The sequence below is a fragment of the Zeus faber genome (genome assembly GCF_960531495.2).
Source record: "Zeus faber genome assembly, chromosome: 8".
Classification (NCBI taxonomy): domain Eukaryota; kingdom Metazoa; phylum Chordata; class Actinopteri; order Zeiformes; family Zeidae; genus Zeus; species Zeus faber.
This window is the reverse complement of record NC_137195.1, coordinates 20,267,555-20,286,345: the sequence shown is the minus strand read 5'-3', so window position 1 is coordinate 20,286,345 and position 18,791 is coordinate 20,267,555. Positions and strand designations below refer to the sequence as shown.

At 45.7% G+C, this 18,791-nt stretch overlaps 2 protein-coding genes across 5 annotated transcripts; both read left to right on the top strand.

Annotated features, from left to right (window-relative positions):
- Positions 1-18: 18 nt before the first annotated feature.
- On the top strand, positions 19-7,538 carry LOC307233974 (microtubule-actin cross-linking factor 1, isoforms 6/7-like). 2 transcript variants are annotated; one of them, XM_080005487.1, is made up of 15 exons: positions 19-182; positions 268-427; positions 519-713; positions 1,293-1,418; positions 1,510-1,653; positions 2,093-2,281; positions 2,870-2,984; positions 3,089-3,258; positions 3,939-4,101; positions 4,195-4,349; positions 4,435-4,509; positions 4,604-4,721; positions 4,814-4,959; positions 5,337-5,457; positions 5,566-7,538. In XM_080005487.1, the coding sequence occupies exons 1-15, from the start codon at positions 28-30 to the stop codon at positions 5,592-5,594; spliced, it is 2,061 nt and encodes a 686-aa protein (XP_079861613.1). In that variant the 5' UTR covers positions 19-27; the 3' UTR covers positions 5,595-7,538. The 2 variants fall into 2 exon arrangements, with proteins under 2 accessions (XP_079861613.1, XP_079861612.1); XM_080005486.1 differs by having other exon boundaries at positions 5,563-7,538.
- Positions 7,539-9,433: 1,895 nt separating this feature from the next.
- LOC307233888 (riboflavin transporter 2-like) lies at positions 9,434-16,901 on the top strand. Of its 3 annotated transcripts, none has more exons than XM_080005351.1 (4): positions 9,434-9,454; positions 12,780-13,854; positions 14,162-14,285; positions 14,510-16,901. In XM_080005351.1, the coding sequence occupies exons 2-4, from the start codon at positions 12,827-12,829 to the stop codon at positions 14,720-14,722; spliced, it is 1,365 nt and encodes a 454-aa protein (XP_079861477.1). In that variant the 5' UTR covers positions 9,434-9,454; positions 12,780-12,826; the 3' UTR covers positions 14,723-16,901. The 3 variants fall into 3 exon arrangements, with proteins under 3 accessions (XP_079861477.1, XP_079861475.1, XP_079861476.1); XM_080005349.1 differs by lacking the exon at positions 9,434-9,454 and adding an exon at positions 11,492-11,821; XM_080005350.1 differs by lacking the exon at positions 9,434-9,454 and adding an exon at positions 11,940-12,030.
- The last annotated feature ends 1,890 nt before the right edge of the window (positions 16,902-18,791 follow it).

The following is an 18,791-nucleotide window of genomic DNA, read 5'->3' as shown; positions in this document are numbered from 1 at the left end:
TTATGTATTTAGGAGTTCCAGAAACTGATGAGGTCTAAAAGGCCCATGTACGAGGCCACGTTGAAGAGGGGTCGCGGCCTCCACGACCGAGCTCAGACCGGCCAGGACCGACAGCACCTGGAGAACCAGCTGGCGGAGCTCAAGGACTCCTGGGATACCATCACTGGGAAGTCAATGGAGAGGTATGGACTGGACTACTACTGGACTCATTTCTATGAATAGTTCGATAGTTCAAATGAGTTCACAATCCTTATTTTCCTCTCCCAGGCAACATAAATTGGAGGAGGCCCTGCTGTTCTCGGGCAGGTTCACAGACGCTCTCCAGGCCTTGAATGACTGGCTGTACCGAGCCGAGCCACAGCTGGCCGAGGACGTGCCTGTCTGCGGGGACAAGGACATGGTCAACAACCTGATAGACAAACACAAGGTCCAACCCCGGCTCCAACGTACAGTGGAATGATGGACAAACCATACATTACAATGTACTGATTGTCTGTTCCGTTCCATTCCCTTCTCAGGCCTTTCAGAAGGAGCTGGGGAAGAGGGCCGGGTGCATTAGGACCCTGAAGCGCTCGGTGAGGGATCTGACCCGGAGCAGCACGGCCGACGCCCATTGGCTCCAGGAGCAGATGGACGAGTTGGAGGGTCGCTGGGAGGCCGTGTGCAAACTGTCTGTCACCAAGCAGGACCGGCTGGAGGCGGCACTTCAGCAGGTCCCCGCCAAAACCTCATATTCTCAGACACTTGGACGAAAAAGTATAAATATTATTATCTGTGATTGGCTGATGATGCCAATCGGGGATCGTCCATTTCTGAATAATGAGGGCCGATGTGTTGATAATGACCGTGGCCACAGGTGACCCCTTCTCTGCCTGGATCGATAGCCCTTGTATCGCTCTGCCTTCAATCTGCCTACAACACTAGTTAGTGGCGCCATCTTGTGACTTTACATGGAAACTGCAATGGAAGACCTGGAGGAGACGAACGCAGACATTTACAGTATATCAAAATCCCCAACGTCCCATTGAGCGCGGATTATTCCATGATTAATACAAATGTCCAACTTAATAAAAGTTGCACTTCTGTGTGTCTTATCAACCCTATACGACCAAAAAATGAATAAATATGAATTTTCATCCTTATAGGCAATAAGCCACTCTGAATGTCGTTGGACATTGCCAAATGTAAAAGAGAAAACAAGTTAACCAAGTGAAACATGTATTTTTTTTCTTCGTCTTCACACTACATTCTTCAGTTTTGATTCCAGTAAATCATACTCGTCTCCTTCTCAGGCTGAACAGTTTGATGGGCTGGTCCACACCTTCATGGAGCGCCTGTCGGAGGTGGAGAGGGTGCTGAAGTACGGGGTGATACCCGAAGACGAGGACGCTCTGCTGGTCTTCAGAAGACAGCATGAGGTGAGCATCAGGCCTTATCTTAACTGATGTTAAAACCTTATGAATCATGGTTGTTTATCGCTATCATTTATTTTTGTTTTCCATTGTGTAGGAGTCCATGAAACCTTTGGAGGGTCAGAAGAGGGAGCTAGAGAACATCCGCTGTCTGGGGGAGGAGATCTTGTCCTCCTGCCATCCAGACTCCATCATCACCCTGAAATCCTGGATCAGCGTCACCAAGACCCGCTTTGAGGAGGTGGGCTCTCAAGATTTAGTGTTGATAGTGGACGCTTCTAGCGTTGCATAAAATGTGGAAAAGGGGGGAGGGACGGCTTAGGGGACAGCTTCAGTCTTGGTTTAGATATTTTACCTAATTTACTGGGATATGATTTGCTGTGTGGCTGAAGCCCTCAAAGCGACCTGGAGGAAAGACATGGTAGAGACTACAAAATAATAAAGTGGGAACAACCTGAATGGCCTTGACCTTGGAAGGATTTTTTTCACAGCTTATCCAGTTGTTTCCCTAAAAAAAAAAAATCGAATCACCTTCACAAACAAGGTTCTGTAAATAAACCGTCCCCCTAATACACTGTGTTGTCAATGTGTGAACTGGACTCTCACTTCATTATGACTGAATAATTATTGAGACCATCCAGATGTGAGTTCTTAATTCCATGTGTCGTTTTGGGCGACAGGTCCAGACGTGGGCCCAACAGCAGGGCCAGAAGATCCAGGGCGGCCTGGTGGCTCTGGAGGCCGAGAAGGAGGAGGTCCAGAGGCTTCTGGCCTGGATCTCCTCGGCAGACGAGGCCCTCAGCCTCAGGGACCAAGAGCCGCCGCCTGATACGGTGGAAATCAACCTGGAGCTGATAGCTCAGCACATGGTACGTATGGTATATGAAATAGTGTTTCCTCATTGTTTGAGTCATCGGCAGGAGTTAATACAATTTACAGTTGTAAAAAAGTGGAAACACTGTTTCTCTACCCATATATTGTTTACATTAAGGAAAACTGTATTTGTTTTCTTGTACAGAGATTCCCATTTATGGTACTACAATAACATAAAATTTAATCTGTTCTTACTTCAAAATACTATTTATTAACCAAATGTTCCTATGTTTGTCAGAATGTGATGTTGTCATCAATAGAATCAGCAAAGAATGTAAATTATTGATTACTGAAAAAAGGTTTCTTGTTTCTTCTTAATTTTGTAATTGTATATTGCCAATTATTTCTATTTTTTGTTTTTTTAGAAATATATTGCCATTCATTCTTTTATTATTACTCGATTATTATTCACTATCGTTTTGATTTTCTGCTGTAACACCATATTTTCTATCTATCTAATTATCTAGCCATCTATTTGTATGTCTACCTGTCATACTATTACTGTTATATTACGCTTTCCCAAAAACATTGCCGTTTTGCTACACGGACAATAAAGTGAGACCTAATCTTCCTCCTCTGCAAAGGTGTTCATGGAGGAGCTGAACAGGAAGCTGCCAGAAATGGAAAGCGCCACAAAAACCTGCAAACACAAAAGTGTCCCCAAGCAGCAGATTTCCCCCAGCAAGAGGCCGCTCACAAGTGAGTGCAATCAGTTTCACATGACGTCATCCCTCCAGGACGAGACAAAGAAACGCTTAAGGACAAGTTTGCCAAATGAACTGTCCTTGATTTCGTGCATCCAGAGAGGAGGAGCACCCTGAAGCTGCAGCCGGCTCATCCACCCATCCCCCTGGAGCACCTCCACCCCCACACCCCCCAGCTCGCTCAGCTGCTGGGCAGCTGGCACAAGCTGTGGCTCCTGGCCGTGGCCCGGCAGAGCCGCCTGGGGCAGCACCAGCAGGCCCTCAAAGAGGTAACTGTCCCCGCTCTTCCACTGGTTGATGTGTCGTTATAAAAATAAAACCCCCGACAGGGTGACACGGTCCTGCATCACTCTGAAGGGGATTATTTTGCAATTATAATTATCACCGGCTGCCAGCACATTATCCCGCTTATTACCCGGCTACTTTCTAAATAGAAGAACACATTGATACAGAATATTTATTGGAAATTATTTTACAACTAGTCTGCCCAGTTTCAGAGATTCTGCTGTGGAGCAGCAACATAGCAAATTATTCACCCTATACAAAAACATTTAAATGAACCCCCATATGACTCACCTATTGACTGTTATTTCTGTTCAGTTTGACATTCACATCACTCTGTCATGCTGAATGGGACATTGTGGATTCTGATCCGCATTCATCTCTTCAGGTCTTCCATTGTAGCTTCACATGAAGCATCACATGATGGCGCCACTGGCTACAAGTTCAAGTAAAAGAGATTATATAGTAGGCGGACTGAGACGAGGGACGTGAATCCGGGCAGAGAAGCGGTTGCAACGGCCGTCATTAACAGACATTATTCAGAAATGACCGATTGTTGCGATTGCCCAATCGGAATCAAGTCTTCCACAGCTCAATCCAACCTTCACTTAATAACCAATGAATTAAAAGTGACGTCTTTGTGTTTCTTGGGCCGTTTTGGGGACAGATGGAGGAGTTTGCCAATTTCGACTTCAATATCTGGCGTAAGCGCTACATGCACTGGATCAGCCACCTCAAGTCCCGGATCCTGGACGTCTTCCGCAGCATCGACCGGGACCAGGACGGACGCATCAGCCAGAAGGAGTTCATTGATAACGTCCTCGCATCAAGTGAGACGTTGTGTATTATTTAGCGGCGGTGCACCGGTCAAGCTCACAAAAAGGGTGGTGTAAAAAGGGAACTTTTTTTCTTCACGATCGTAGAGTTTCCCACCAACTCCCTGGAGATGAACGCCGTGGCGCACATCTTCGACATGAACGGGGACGGCTTCATAGACTACTATGAGTTTGTGAGCGCGCTCCACCCCAGCAGAGACCCCTACAGGAAACCACTGGACGCGGACCAAATCAACGAAGAGGTACGCCAGGATGTAGATTGGCTTCGGAAAAGGATCAAAACTGTTCTCTAAGTGCATTTGAAGCCAATATGAACCCTCTCCACAGGTGAGTCGCCAGGTATCCCAGTGCAACTGTCCCAAGAGGTTCCAGGTGGAGCAGATCAGTGCCAATAGATACAGGGTGAGTGTTTTTTTATGACTTCACATCAAGCTGTCGCCGGTGATATCAAGCGATCAATACAATCTATCCAATCTATACGCTGCTTTGATTCCAGTTCGGGGATTCCCAGCAGTTGCGGATGGTTCGGATTCTGCGCAGCACCCTCATGGTGAGGGTCGGAGGCGGCTGGACGGCTCTGGATGAGTTCCTGGTCAAGAACGACCCTTGCAGGGGTATGTGTGGACCTCCCTGCGCTCCGCTCGAATTTAATATTGGAAAACCTTTGATTATTCAATATGTGTCTTATACTGCATCTCACCTGCAGTGAAGGGTCGGACCAACCTGAAGATCAAGGAGAAGTACTTGTCTCCTGGAGGGGGCTCCTCCAAAGGCCTGACGGTCAGCAGGTCCAACTCCAGCCTAAGTCTCTACAGCAGTGCCTCAGCCCCCACCAGCCCCATGACGCGCAAGGTAATGGTAATGTGATCTAGAAATGAACCAATAAATGTACTGGTTTTGGTTATCACTGGGTGCCTCCACTGCTTTTTTCCGCATTTACTGTAGAGGGGTACAATCGTAGCTACTAGGCTAGTGTATACTATTTAGTGAAAGCAATGGATTGAATCCATACTGTATCTCCGGATACTTCAAGTTTAATTGATTAAACCCTGCCCTGTTGTGAAACATCACATACCTTGCACTCATTGTTTGCGCCCAAATTTAACTCCTCAAAGCGGGCCAATATGATAGTTTCGGGGATTTTAAACTTTTATAAAGGACACCAGTCACTTAAATACTTGCAAGAGAGGTAAATGATGATAATTCAGTGAAGGATGACATTTTTCTAGGCATTGCTCCGGAGGAGTTTTTCCGGCGACCGCTGCATCCGTCCCAGGAGTTCCATTGCCGCTTTGGGTTCAGATCTACACTTTTCCACGACGGGGGAGGGCAACACCCCCTCGCCATCAGGTCGGTCGATTGAACTTTTAAGTGTTGAATAAAAGTTAAAACCCATCAATGAGTAAATGGCGAAGGCCAACGATGAATTGCTCTGAAGTCCATTCTTTGCTTTAGAAGAAGAAGAGGCTGAGAGGTTGCCCACATGACCTCTGCTGGCTCCGAGCACCACGCGTACGCTGCAGCTGTGGATCCGGAACTCGGGCCCTGGGGCCTTTGGGCCCTGGGACCCTGGACCTGGGAACCAGAGAAGGAAGACACAGAGGAGCCGAGCAGCAAGGCCTAAGTCACATTGCACGGATACAGTATGAGGGTGAAATACCGCGAAGGGCTTCGTGTTGTTCTACCAGCTGTAGTATCAGCTCCCAGCTGTGAGACCCTGTGGCTGAGGATAATGTACTGATATCAATGCAATATGATATGACGTTTTTTTACCCCCCTTATAATAGTTTCCATGAAGTAGAACCCGATTGCATAGAGAGATTGTTTGGAGTAGGTTGTGAGGAATTTTGCATGGACGTATTGCATGATGCCCTCAATTTAACATCTCATCAGATTTTGTTGTTATGAACCAACGCTGATCCGCAGCACGACTGAAAAATAAATCCCAAAAGAACACACCATGTGCTCTCCCCTCAAACTATTTGCTTTGTGATGAACCCTAAAATATAATATACATTGGGGTGTCACATGAAGGTGCCATTTACTGCCCTTTATTCCATTAGCAAGTGTCTAAAATCTACCAAATCCATAGCCTTCGAGATGGATGTTTTCTCTTCCATTTCATGAAGAAATAAAGCATTGGCAGGGCCACGGTGTTTTTCTTTTTATTTTCTTTTATTTTATTTTTTACGACTACCTGTTTTTTTGATATATGTGTTGTGTATCATGTTCTGTTGGTGTTGTTTTAAATGCTACAGAGTCGATTAATCGATCAATGCACTGGATTGACATTGTTGGCCATCGTTGGTTTGTAGAGATTATTTTTCTCAGGTTTGAGGCCTGGAATTTGAAGTTCACGACTTTTCGACTGTCATTGTACTGTTGAGGTAACTGTATGATTTCATTGTTATTTTTTTCTTTGTTTCAAATGTTTTCCCCGTAAAAAGGCACTTTTCTGTGGTTGGCCAAAGTGCAGTATAGTAGGACAGTCACTAGCTGACATTTTTATGGGTAAAATGTTTAGTAATCCATATATATATATATATATATATATATATAAATTTTATTTTATTTTATTTTTATTTTTTGGGGTCCTTGTTATGCTGTGGGTTTTGCGTCTTGATATATTTTGTGAGTGCACTGAATGTGGTGTTGGCGCTCTCAGTGTGTTTCTATTCCTCCATTTTTCCTTTGCTATGTCACTTTTTATCCAAAGCCTTATGTTCTTTCCAGCTTTCTATTGTTGCTTACATCGAGGTTCTTGTCTGTTCTTCCCAGGTTTTTCCAAATGCACGGATTACACATTACAAATACTTTCAAGAACATATTCTCTACCTTATCGACAGATATATTACATTCTGAATTAATACATGTGAAAATTACAGGTTTTTTTCTGATGACCGAACCGCTAATATGCACCTTTTTTTACACGTTTTTTATGGTATCTTTGGTGAGAAAAGGTACATGGGGCATAGTTCCTTTCTTTTTTACAGAAAAGTCATTGGGCTATTACTGGAATTATCAAATGTATATTGTTGCAAATATTGTGCTGGAGTCTGGACTGCACTTTGTCGTCCATGAGGTTTTTAAAAGACTGGTATTTGTATGTGAAGTTTCTACTAGCTCTGCTGTAATCGGGACTGTGATAATAACTTGTGAACTTAACAATTGCATTTGGGGTCTATACAGTCTCCTTTTTCTTTTGTGTGTATATCTTTTTCTACATGTTTGTACACAATTAAGTATATTCGCTTCAATGTGATGTCAGTTTCCTACTGAGCAAAAAAAACAAAACAATTTCACTTCTATTGCTATGCACCCCGAACTCTCTGTACTGTATGTTTCTATACCCAGCACATGGTCCGCTGTCTAATTTAGGGAAACTGTAGAAGAATGACACTAATAATGTTATGCCACGTCAACAAAGCAAAAATACACTCTTTTTTGTAATGAAACTGAAAAGCCTGTCTGATAAATATTATTGTGTGCTTACAGAGCTTTTTTCAGAGGGATGCTTTAAAATGTGTCTACTTTAAAGAAAAGTAACAGTAAGTATGCATCCATATTGTCTAAGTGAAATTAAAGGCTAGTTTCTCAAATTTTTCACTCCATAAAGGTTAAATCTCCCTTTCAACACATGTGCCTACAATGCGAAAATTAGATTGAACTTCTTTTGTTTAAGACTAAAACATTTTCCTCATCGGACGGCCTTTAAACAATGAGAAGCTGCAGCGGCGCTACGTTTTTCAATACTCAGCCTTCACGAGGTGGTGCTAATAACAGTTATGAACGATGGGAAATGCCCGGGGTGAAAAACATCAAACTTATCGTTTAAGATTCAATGTGCCTATCTTGAGCGTCTGAGCAGGAAGGAGGAAAACCTTGCAAACATGAAGAGAACCTGATTGAATGGAAGGTAAACTCCAGCTTGCTCTTTGCATAAGGTACAGTGAATAACATAGGCATGTCATATGGAAAAGCTGTTTTTTGTGAACTAAAACTCTCAAACCATGAGAGAAAAAGTTGTAATTATTATAGATTGCTATTGAATTATCATGGCTTAAATCACTGTCCTGCTCATGTCTTCAATATGAGCCTCAGAACTGCGGTCGACCAACGAAGACACATACAGTACCAGTGTGTTGTGTCATCAGCACACAACGGACAGCAATGAATGAAGCTGTGTGTGTGTGTGTGTGTGTGTGTGTGTGTCAAAGCCATCACCAACTCAGTAGACAATTGTGGACAAATCGTGTGTGTGTGTGTTTTCATGCAGACAACAAGGTCATAAGAATAACGTGTAGAATCCCGAGGCTTCATCACAACCAGTTCACGTGGATGCACACAAGTGTTACACACAGAGAGGGCTGTGTTGCACGTAAAATTATGTTTTTGTTTATAGAGTTGTGCTATAGAGTTCATTTGTTTTACTGGAGCCCTAGTTGAACTCATCGCTGTCTGCATGGTATGACACATGGTGCAAGCCAATGAGTTTATAAATGCTTCTGAATGGTCTATTTCCATGACTAAAACCTTGAAACCTTTGAGCCGTTAAAATGGCCGAAACGCTTCCAAAAGGCTTCGATAGTTGATATTACAGCCACGAGAGTTACGGGCACACGAAAGAGAATGTTTCACAGTTGGGGGATTGAGAAATGCTCTGTGATTTTAGGGATCTAACGTTGGGAACATGTTGTAAACCAGTCGTTAAAACTCCATCCTCTAAATCTTCCCCTCGATGCGGGAGCTGGGGCCGGAATTTACTCTGGATAAACGCCACACTGCCCACTGACCAACTGCCCGCTGAGAAACCACAAGCCGCTGTCCAAAGTCATCTTATGCTTGGCTGGCTGCAAGGACCCGCCCCCAATAAACAACTGAGCCCTTGGCTTAGTGTCCATGGTCTGGACCTTTGGCTCCAGTGGCTTTCCTTAGCTCCATGTTTTCCAATCTTCTCCACACTCATCTCATCTCAGCCATTCCTCCACTCCTCATACTTCCACACTTCATTTCTCTTGCATTTTTTCCTCCCATAGGAGTACCCCTCCTCCCCCTATACCCTCCCTCTATCTCCAGCAGCCAACCCCTTTGGCTCGCAGACAGGACCCGCCCCCGACACCCTAACTCAGTCCCCTGTGGTCACATGATGCTGGTTCAAAACCTCTGATGTAAAGCACAAGGTGCAGCAGATATTCTTACATCAGAAAGTTTATTGAAGCCCCCCCCTGCACAGTTTGGGGTCCAGTTTGCAGTCGAGTAACTCCTTCTTTTGGACAGGTCCCGTTCGCTCCATTCTCCAGGTTTTCATACATTCCGGCATCCGGCGTCCAGTGGATCCTAGCAGCAGGTATGCAGTATTATAGGCTTAAAGAGCCTCACTACACTACACTACAGTAGACTAGACTAACACTACACTAACTTTATTCTTTGCTTTGCCGTCAAGAGGTGTATTCCTTTAACGTTTACTGTATGGTTTTACTGCTAGGACAAAGCAATCAAGCAAAATGGAAAACAAAAAATGTATATGGAAAATGTTCCCCTTTTTTGTAGTTTTGTTCTATTTTGTTTGGTTGTTTGTATTGTTATTAAAACCAAGTTGTTCTAATAATATACTGTATAATAATGCGTGCATATTAGAAAGGAACTCCGAATCAAACCATAACGTTGAACTCATTCAACTTTTATTCCCTTTACAGAAAAAAAAATCTGATTTGGTGTTTTTCATCTGCATTTTTAAACCTCAATACACTGAGGTATAAAAAGGCTTAATTTGCTCTCGTTAGAGTTTATTTTCTCACTGTGACCCTTAAATAACACTCAACCATAGGCCTGTTTCTTCTGCTTAAAGGTTAATTCTCCAGTGGGAATGTCTCAGCTTATCTGCAAAAGGTAGAAAACCTTGGAGAAGAGACTATTTTGGCGGACGGTGTTATCACAGTGACCGTGTATGGGTCCTGCACAACATGGCGTTGTGTGATGGCTTGTGTCTCACTTTTACATGTTGAAGTCTTTGCAGTTGTCTTTGCAGTTTTAGCGGGACTACAATTCTCTCTACTATTAAACAAAGCATTTATTTGTTTGTTATTCATTATAACCATAACAACCAGCAGCGCCTGCTCTCAACTTGACGATCACCATTTGGATTCAAGTTCAAGTATATTTTGGTGGATTGGCATTGGCTCGACTTGGGCCAACATTGTGCATGTTTTGATGTTTTAAAGCGAAACAATAAAAATGTTCATTATACTCATGAATAATTGTATTTACATTAACATTTAATAATCAAATCCATAGGAATTGAATACATTATATGACTAGGTCGGGTCCCTTATTACAGATGTATACATTAAAAAAATAGGTAAATGAAATAATAAATTATTTAAAATAAGCAAAATAATGTTACATAAAGCTAAATCTCTACTGGATTCTTGATATTGTCAGTATGAATCTCTTGGTTGTTGGTAACAGGCTAACCATGTAATAAGGCCTAAAAAGATAAGGGAGGTAGCGTAATAGATAAGGCAGCCGGAGGTTAAAAAAACAGGTCATGGTTGTAGTATTTGAGATCACTGACAGCCCGCAGAGCACACTGGTGGCATATTATGTATGTGGCGGTATTTGGAAATTCAAAACCCATAGAGACATGAATGAAGTAAAACACAAAATAAAGTTCGATATTTCTCAAGTATCTACTTAAATATATTCCGTTTTTGAGACTTGGCTTGGCTTTTACTGCACTGCATTTCAAAGTCAATATCTACACTTTTTATTGTACTACATTTAACACGCACGTTACTTAAAAAAAAAATTAAAAAAAATCATGATTTATTTTTGATTTATACTATTTATTTATCCTTGTAAATGACTACGACACCTCCTATACTATTTTAACGTACATTGTAATCAGGATCTGCATTAAACAATCTACAGGAGCACTTTATGTCTTATTATAGACTGTTATATCAGGACACTGGGCATGGCCCGTACTTTTACTTGTAATACTTCACACTGTAACACTTAAGTACTTTTAAGTACATGTGAGTACATTTAAGAGGAAGAATGTACTCGTATATGTATGACTTAAGTGTGCATTTGTCGTCGCGACATCAGTGTTCCTCACCCATTAAAAGCTCCACCTTTACCTCCACCACCCGCCTACGCACCGCCTACAACTTGGCGGTGTCGTGCGAGCGCATCCGGCTCGCGAGGTCATGCTCTCTGATTGGCGAAGAAGGCGGAAGTGGGCGCGGCGACTCCGCTAGAAAACCCCGCCCCCCCGCCCCTTGTTCCCGCTCCTCCAATCAGAGCACGGCCCTCGGAGGCAGCGCCGGTCCCCCCCCCCCCCTCGGAACAATGGCGTCCGAGCGGCGGAGAACCCCGCGTCCTCGTCCGTTCTCATGTTCTCCGGGAGCTGGCGAAACGTCGTCAGCCGCAGCCCGAGCGCTGCTCCGGTCCCAAGTGCGCGTCGGGCCAAGTCCAGTCCAAATGCCCGGATGTGGCCTCGCTCCGCCCAGTTGGTCGAGGCCGCGTCGGCGGTGCCCTGTGCGGGCCGGCGACAGCCGTGCACTCCCACAATGCACTTCGCGGAATGCCCGCGCTGCGTCCTCCCCCGTCCCCCGGGGTCCGCACTCGCCAAGCGTGAAAACACTATTCGAACATCGAGTCCGCAAGTCCGGGCTTCGCGTACGTGGTGTTGAGAAGCGGCCGGTGACCGGTGAGCAGGATCAGTGACGTGAGCGGGGGGGGGGGGGGGGTGACGTCGGCGTGTCGTCGGCGTGTCGTCACAGACAGGGAGCGTATCGACACGTGCACTTGCTGATGTAAATGAAAATGGCACAACGACGACAGGGTTGAAGAGGGAGGGAGGGAGAGGGAGGGAGGTTCCAGTCGGTCGGCGTCTTCCTGTTCCTCATTCGCCGCACGGTAAGATGGAAACCAAGCGAAATGTCAACAATATTCCCGTGGGTGACGGATGTATGGACGGTGCAGAGCTTTCGCTCTCCCGTCTGTTGGGAAGCGCAGTGTTGTAGGTGGAGGCTGCCGTATGGATTCAAACGGAAAATGACGGTCATTCGTAGGCGTCACGTGTACTTTACACCAATCATGTTATTATGATTATAAGTATAAAATCAATTACAAGTGTAATACAGTAAGAATTTGATGACTAGTTTACAAATAATTGAATAGGTTGTAAATTACAAATAACACAAATTTAATACTACTATAATTGTATTACTTTGTATAATAATATACTGATAATTAATTCGGTGTGTGTGTGTGTGTGTTGTTTGCATCAGGATCTGGTTCTATTTTGGGTGTGTTAGAAACTAAGTGTGTTAGTGTGTCAGAGGTGAGGCTGCGGAAGGGCGAGGTGCTGACTAGACTCACCAGTACTTTGCGTCCTTTTTTCTCTCATGGTCAGAGACGAAATACCACATCCTGTCTGATGTATAATGTAAAGAAGTCCATTTCATTGTCAGAATAATTTAGACTCAATTTAAAGGTTGGTGTTCGTGGAAGGCAGCCACTGTGGCCTTGACCAAGGCCAACGTGGGGGCCAAGGGCATGGTTTCATTGACGCTCTAGCTGTCCGGGTGTTTAGGTGTCGTTCTTTGGTTTGTCTCATTACGACACCGCCATTTTGATGTTCTGTTTCCATTTGTACTTCCTAGATTGTGTGAATCCACCTTTCCTCCTGCTCCTGCTCCACGCCTCCGTCATGTCGCTGCTAACCCACGTGCTGGCGTGCCTTTTCGGAATGGGCTCCTGGGTGGCCATCAATGGGATGTGGGTGGAGCTCCCCTTGGTGGTGCCGGAGATCCCGGAGGGCTGGTACCTGCCCTCCTACCTCACCGTCCTCATCCAGATGGCCAACGTCGGCCCCCTCTTCATCACCCTCATGCACCGGTTCCGGCCGGGAGTGCTGGACGAGCGCCCGGTTATCTACGGCATCGTGGTCCTGGGCACCGTGGCCACCTTCCTGCTGGCCTTCTTCTGGAAGCACACGGTGGTTTTGGGGGGCGCCACGCACAGCGTGCCTCTCCTGGTGCTGAGCTTCCTGCTCTCTGTGGTGGACTGCACCTCCTCCGTCACCTTCCTTCCCTTCATGACCCGGCTGCGGCCCCAGTACCTCACAACGTACTTTGCCGGGGAAGGCCTCAGCGGGCTGGTGCCGGCGCTGGTGGCCTTGATCCAAGGGGTCGGGGTGGTCCACTGTCGCAATGCCACTGCGGCCACCGGAACATTGGATAACTCAACACTGGGGGACGGTGGAGAACTCGAGGCCGTGTACCAGCCGGCCAACTTCTCCGCCCAGGTCTTCTTCCTCTTCCTCAGTGCTATGATGGTGGTGTGCCTGGTGGCCTTCGTCCTCCTCAACCACCACCCGGCGGTGGCCCGTGAGCGGAAGAACCACCTGTACTTCGGCGAAGACGCGGCCCGGGAGAAGAGGGACCCGGGCATGTCCCTCCTCAGCCAATCAGGGGAGCAGAAGCCCATGATCAACCCCCTGGAGGCCCCCAGCAGGGAGCGTCGGAGCTCCTTTGGGCTGGGGACGTACAGTGGCGGGGAGGTGGTGTTCATCTTCATGGCGCTGGCCTGGGTCAACGCCCTGACCAACGCCGTGCTGCCCTCCGTGCAGTCGTACTCTTGCCTGCCCTACGGCAACCAGGCCTACCACCTGGCCGCCACCATGGCTGCCGTCGCCAACCCTGTGGCCTGCTTCATCGCCATGTTCACGCCAATAAGGTTAGACCTGTCTCTGAAGACGATGTGCTTCTGAAATCTGGTGACATTTCCACATCAAATGAAGCCCTAAACATGTGATGTGTTTGATCACCCAATACGACTATTAATATCATTATACATATTTCTACATATTTCATGAGTAGGGGCTTGTGTTATTGAAACAATAACATGGTCAATCATGGCGTATTCAGTGTATGAGCAGCTTCATACCGATAACGTTTAGCTGTGTTTAAATTTAACTTTAACACCAAAAAATGCCTCAAGCACTACGCACCCTCTTGACATGGTGTCTTGTTCTGTCTTCCAGGTCTCTGGTCTTCATGGGTTTTCTGACCATGGCCGGGACGGGTTTTGGGTGCTACATCATGGCCATTGCTGCTCAGAGTCCCTGTCCCCTGCTCGTCCACAGCAGCGCAGGAACTGCCGTCATTGTGAGTTATTAAATTGGAATTTGCCAAAACAGAGAAAACACAGTAATTCGCTGTGAATTTACATAGTCCATCAACAACTGATTGAATCAACTTTCTTCAATCTATGGTCTACATAGAGAATGGTATTTGCCATCATGTTAAAAATTCCTCTATTATAATAATGATTATAAAAAATAATAATAATAGCAATAATAATACTAATAATAATACCTTCTACTCTGCAGGTGATATCTTGGGTGCTGTTCGTCCTGACGTTGTCCTACGTGAAGGTCATCATCGGGGTGATTCTGAGGGATGAGGGCCACAGCGCCCTCGTGTGGTGCGGTGCGGTTGTGCAGCTGGGCTCCATGCTGGGCGCCGTCTCCATGTTCCCCCTGGTCAGTGTGTATGGACTCTTCAAGTCTGGAGATCCATGCAAAACCAAGTGTCCTCTCTAAGGATTGGATTTATTACTAATGTAAAAAAAAAAAACAAGAAAACACTGATGTTTAAAACACTGGGCTATTAGTCATGAGGCACTCTCTTTATTTTGTTCTATTTTTCATTATTGTTGTTCGGGTTCCAGTTAAAATGTATGAATCACACTCATGACCAAGGTGTATGATAAATAGGGGTTGGTCTATATCTCTTTGTCTATGTGTTCATGTAAAATTTGCAAACGGAGTCAAAAGGTCTGTCTTTGTTTCTATATAGTGTTTCTACAGTATTTTGTTTTGTTTGTTTACTTATTCTACAGCGTCTAACATAATAGTATACTATTCTTTTATTATTATTATTATTATTATTATTATTATTATGATTCATAATATTATTATTGTTTTTGTTCCGATTTTTTTATATTATTTTTCCCTAGTCGTTTTGCTAGCTGAAAGTGCCTGGTGCACAGCAACTGACGAATCCACGGACACGAATGTCGTATTCGGGCAGTCCAGACATTTTTTGTGGTCCAGGTTTGATCCACACTGATCTATATTTTGTGCGGGAATTATTGGGGAAAAAAAAAAAAACCCCAAAAACTTTTTTCTGAAATATGCGGAGCCGACGTACTGGAGGTAGCCGAACGAAGGGACCTGGCTCGGCGTTAGACATTAGAGCGGGGCAGACTGGGGGTGGTGGAGCGGGCGCTTTGGTGACATCATCGTCCAATTTGTAGGATTCTGCGCCGGGTCAAGACGAGGGACAGCAGGGGCCAACGTTGCGTTCCATGAGAGCTCGGAAAATTTTCAAATTTGCATTGGTCGGAAGTAATGCTGCGCTTCACAAGAACTCCAAAAACAAATTGGTCACAGGGTCGTCGCCGCGTCATCGTTGACCAACACGGCACCGAACGGTCACGTGAAAACGCTGCAGAGTACCGGCTGGTCACAGACAATCCTCCCTCTCCTCCTTTGCGTCACTGCGTCATCGTTGCGCGACACGGCACACAAGGGAATGATGTGAGACGCGAGCTCTCGAAATACAAGCAGTTTATCAACTGTCCAAGCAGAGAGGAGAACACCGTATATCACCGTGACGCGACCGATCACAGCCGTTCCAGACAACTGTCATTTGTGTAATTGGTACAATTGCTGTGAATAAACTGGACTCTGTGCATTGCTGCCTGCAGCTATATTTATAATATTAATAATAAAAATATCTTATTATTATTATTATTATTATTATTATTATTATTATTATTATGTGTGTTTGACATACATGGGCCAGACGTGACCCGTCAAACAGACCGGGCGGGTCTGGCACGGTGTAGGAACTTGAGCGCCTCCTCTTTCGGGTGTCTGGAACGCGACAATCACCGAACCCACCGACATGGTTGAGGTCTCATTAGAACCGGGACGTCTCAGGCATCTTGTGGTTCAAGTTTGATCCCTATCAATCTACATCTAAAGCAAGAACTAGAGAAAAACTGACCAAACTTTACCGGAAGTTGGAGAACTTTGCCGTGCCTTGGTGAGTTTGTGAAGCGGGGTGCTTTGTGATGTGATGAACCGAGGTTATAAAGGTGGGGTTACCGTCTCTGGGTGCTCATTCGCATTTGGAGGGTTGCGCTGTGTAGACGGCATAGTCGAGACGAGGCAACCAGGAGAGCCGATGTGATGTGAGGAAATGTAAACTCTAAAAGTCATGCTGCGTTTCTGAGAGCACTGAAATTTGCAAATGGACTGCTGTTTATATAGCGCTTTTCTTATGTTGCGACCACTCAAAGCGCATTACAACACATGCCTCACATTCACCCGTAGATGGCGGCAGCAACCGTGCAAAGCACACACCTGCTCATCCACAGCAGGTAGGGGTTCAGTGTTACGCTCAAGGACACTTTGACGTGCTGCCAGGAGGTGCCGGGGTTCGAACCAGCAACACTGTGATTACTGGACGACCCGCTCTACCTCCTGTGCCACGATTACTATTATTACTAACTTTCCTTTCTTGGACAGCAGGGAGATTTGTTACTTTTACTGGTTTGAAAAGTGCCTTAATTTGAGCCTCCGGGACCGGATTAAAATGTTGTATAGTATAGTTTGCATTCTGGTGTAGAAGCTTTATTACTGATTAATTTCTGCTCTTGCTGTGAGAATATTGCACTTGTGATCAACGATTAAAAATAAAAATGAACGCGTACATGGGTGTGAATTATTTTGTGCGAGCAACTTCGCAACCGGCCACTAGAGGGCAGTGTAACGCCGCAGAGCCCTGATAGCGGTCGGGTGGACTGTCAGCGTGACGTCGGCAGACTGGCTCCAGTCAACCCACAAGTAACCACACGGTGAAGTAGTACGATATTCACAATATCACTTATTCAAATACTCATTTATATTTAATTCATTACTTTTTTCAAGTTTACGTTTTATTTATATGTTTTTATTTTAGTATTTTATAAAGTATTTATTATTACGTAAATGATGGTCCTCCTATTTATATTTTTTTTTAACAATTATTTTAAATTTCATTTTTTTTTCTTCTCATTTTTAACATAAATAATACTCCTATTGTGGCCTTGGTTTGGAATACAGCCCCAATGCCTCACTTATTTTTATTTTTTTTATAGATTTTTATTTCCCTATTTATTTTTATTATTCCTACTTTTTATTATTATTTTTTTTTTTACATAAGTTCTGTTCCTATTGTTGTTTTGTGCCACTCGCCAAAGTTTCACTCGGCCACACAGTGTGTGGAGGAGTGATGCATCTCCCTGGAGAGTTTACGCGTCTGGATCGCCTCCTTCTCTCACTAAATCAATATGTGGTTTATCTGAACAGGTGTGTGTGTGTGTGTGTGTGTGTGTGTGTGTGCGCGTGTTCCTGGTTCTTTCGGTCCACAGAAAGAGGAAGGCACGGTCAGTCACCGTCTGATTCAGAGCCCAGTGGTTCCTAAATAAATCTAGTCCTAGTGTCTCACTCTGTCTGTCTGTCTGCCTGTCTGTCTGTCTGTCTCTGTCTGTCCCACCATCTCTTCCTCTGTCCATCCATCTATCTGACTGGCCGACAAACTGACTGCAGACTGATCTCCAGTCGGCCAGGCCTTAATGCTTATACGTCCAGATCTTGGCTCCTAATGGGAATTTAAATCACTAGGAGGAAGCAGGGGGAAGCAGGAGGAATCAGGAGGGACCAGGAGGGACCAGGAGGAAGCAGAGGAAGCAGAGGAACCAGGAGGGACCAGGAGGGACCATGAGGAACCAGGAGGAATCAGGAAGAACCAGGAGGAAGCAGAGGGACCAGGAGGAAGCAGGAGGAATCAGGAGGGACCAGCAGGAAGCAGAGGAACCAGGAGGGACCAGGAGGAACCAGGAGGAATCAGGAGGAAGCAGAGGAACCAGGAGGGACCAGGAGAAATTAGGAGGGACCAGGAGGAAGCGTTGCAACCAGGAGGGACCAGGAGGAAACAGGAAGAACCAGGAGGAAGCAGGAAGGATCAGGAGGAAGCAGGAAGAACCAGGAGGAAGCAGGAAGAAAGAACAAGGAGGAACCAAGAAGGACCAGGAGGAACCAGGAGAAACCAGGAGGAAGCAGTCGGGACCAGGAGGAAGCAGAGCAACCAGGAGGAACCAGGAGGGACCAGGAGGAACCAGGAGGAAGCAGATGAACCAGGAGGGACCAGGAGGAAGCAGGAGGGACCAGGAGGAAGCAGGAAGAAAGAACCAGGAGGGACCAGGAGGAACCACAAGGGACCAGGAGGAACCAGAGGAACCAGGAGGAACCAGGAGGAACCAGGAGGAACCAGGAGGGACCAGGAGGGACCAGGAGGGATCAGGAGAAAACCAGGAGGAACCAGGAGGAACCAGGAGGAACCAGGAGGAACCAGGAGGAACCAGGAGGACCCAGGAGGAAGCAGGAGGGACCAGGAGGAACCAGGAGGAACCAGGAGGAACCAGGAGGAACCAGGAGGGACCAGGAGGAAGCAGGAGGGACCAGGAGGAAGCAGGAGGAAGCAGGAAGAAAGAACCAGGAGGGACCAGGAGGGACCAGGAGAAAACCAGTAGGAACGAGTAGGAACCAGGAGGGACCAGGA